The sequence below is a fragment of the Penaeus monodon genome, chromosome 13 (assembly GCF_015228065.2).
Source record: "Penaeus monodon isolate SGIC_2016 chromosome 13, NSTDA_Pmon_1, whole genome shotgun sequence".
Classification (NCBI taxonomy): domain Eukaryota; kingdom Metazoa; phylum Arthropoda; class Malacostraca; order Decapoda; family Penaeidae; genus Penaeus; species Penaeus monodon.
The window spans coordinates 35,042,390-35,044,341 of NC_051398.1; the positions used below are offsets into that span (position 1 = coordinate 35,042,390).

Sequence of the window (1,952 nt, forward strand, 5' to 3'; positions counted from 1 at the left end):
TGCACCCCTCCCCCTTCTTCCCACCCCCTTGTTCATCGCTTCCTCGGCCTCTTCGCTCCCCCTCTCTACGCTCCTCTCTCCCTCCTCCCCCTCTAGCCTCTCCATCCCCTCCCTGTGCCCCTCTTCCCCCTCCCCCCTCCCCCTTCCACCCCCTGCGTAGGACAGTTATTTGTATTCCGAACCGCGTACCGTTGGGGACCGATAGATTTTCTTCTCGGTTGCTGTCTTCAATTTTTCATAATGGAGCCACTCGGACTGCGAGACCCTGGGCGGGCGACTCTCCATCACGTGACGTGTATTTCTCTCTCTCCGTCTGGCCTGTCCTCTCTCTCTCTCTCTCTCTCTCTCTCTCTCTCTCTCTCTCTCTCTCTCTCTCTCCTCCCTCTCTCTCTCTCTCTCTCTCCTCTCTCTCTCTCTCTCTCTCTCTCTCTCCTCTCTCTCTCTCTCTCTCTCTCTCTCTCTCTCTCTCTCTTTCCTCTCTCTCTCTCTCTCTCTCTCTCTCTCTCTCTCTCTCTCTCTCCTCTCTCTCTCTCTCTCTCTCTCTCTCTCTCTCTCTCTCTCTCTCTCTATATCTCGCTCGCTTTTTCGTTCTCTCTCTCTCTATCTATCTGTCTATCTATCTATCTCTATCTCACTCTTTCCCTCTCCCCCTCCCTTCCACCTCTTCCCGCTCTCTCTTTAGGTAAGCTCCTCTCTGCCCGGGTGGATTGGACGAGAAGGAAGAAAGCAGCATGGAGATAATTAGAACAGGAAATTATAAGTAAAAGAAAATGGAGAGGAAGCGCAAATAGAAAAACGTAGAGAGAGAGAGAGAGAGAGAGAGAGAGAGAGAGAGAGAGAGAGAGAGAGAGAGAGAGAGAGAGAGAGAGAGAGAGAGAGAGAAGGCAAAGAAAATACAACAGAAAGAAAATGCAGTTGAAGCAGCGACTAACAGCCGGAGGAGCACCTGCGCATTGCGTGTCCGAGCAGATAATTCGAGCTCACGTACATATGTGATAAAAGTTAAAAATGCCGCGCGTCCAGCAGAGGCAACGCGGTAATAAAGTCCCAAGTTTCATATGTTAGAAGTAGTAGGGTGTACAACAGCGCGCTGGTTTCCCGTTTCATTATGTAATCGTGGCGTTATTATTTTACAGGTGACAGACGCGTTGGGGTCGGAATGGTGACTACAGGGATACTCCTCTTGTAAAAGGTACGTGTGTGTGGTCAGCGTTAGTCGTTGTGTAGTTTTAGTTATTCGTGGAATTCGCTCCTCGGTATTATGATGTAATTGTTTTCGTTATCATTAATTGCCTTGTGTTGTTATTGCCCTTAATCACCTTCGTCAATATCATTCTTATCCTGTTTATCGTCATCTTTATCATCTTTATCAAGAAGAAGATTCCATATGTATATCAACATACACTGATAGTTGATTTTAGTAAGCGAGCCACCTACTCGGAGGTCCAGTATCTATTCATGCGAAAACCTTATAAATATAATTATTAATCAAAATGTATAACATAAGCATCATCACTCTCCCTATTTTCATCTTCCTCATCATCAGTCACCATCATCGTCAGTTCATTCTCGCCATGCTCATCATCATCATCATCCTAATATTTCCCATGTTCACCATCGTCGTCATTATCTTTAGTCGCCATCGTCGTCATTATTGCTCCTCACGAAGTCATTCATTCTGCCCTTTCCGACGATCCATATGTTTCGGCGTCGGATCAGCTGAGAAAGAGTTTGGTTGGGGGGGGCGGGGGAGACGTGACCCCGCGGCGATTCAGCGACGGGGAACGGTTTCGTAATCGAGAAGAGTGCTTGAGGAGTGTTTTGTTATTCCGTCTAAGGAGTGGAATGCCATGATTAAGCCGAGGTCGCTTAGAGTTGGGAGGGAAAACTGGGACATTGAGAGAGGGAGGGAGGGAGGGTCAGAGAGGAGGGGGGGGGTGGGAGGGGAAGGA

The 1,952-nt window shown here is 48.2% G+C and overlaps 1 protein-coding gene across 1 annotated transcript in view; it reads left to right on the top strand.

Annotated features, from left to right (window-relative positions):
- The first annotated feature begins 1,850 nt into the window (after positions 1-1,850).
- The window catches only part of LOC119579927 (inverted formin-2-like), a 14,083-nt gene continuing 13,981 nt past the window's right edge, over positions 1,851-1,952 (top strand). Inside the window, exon 1 of the mRNA XM_037927771.1 lies at positions 1,851-1,874. Coding sequence (XP_037783699.1) covers positions 1,851-1,874 — 24 coding nt within the window. The remainder of the gene's footprint in view (positions 1,875-1,952) is intronic.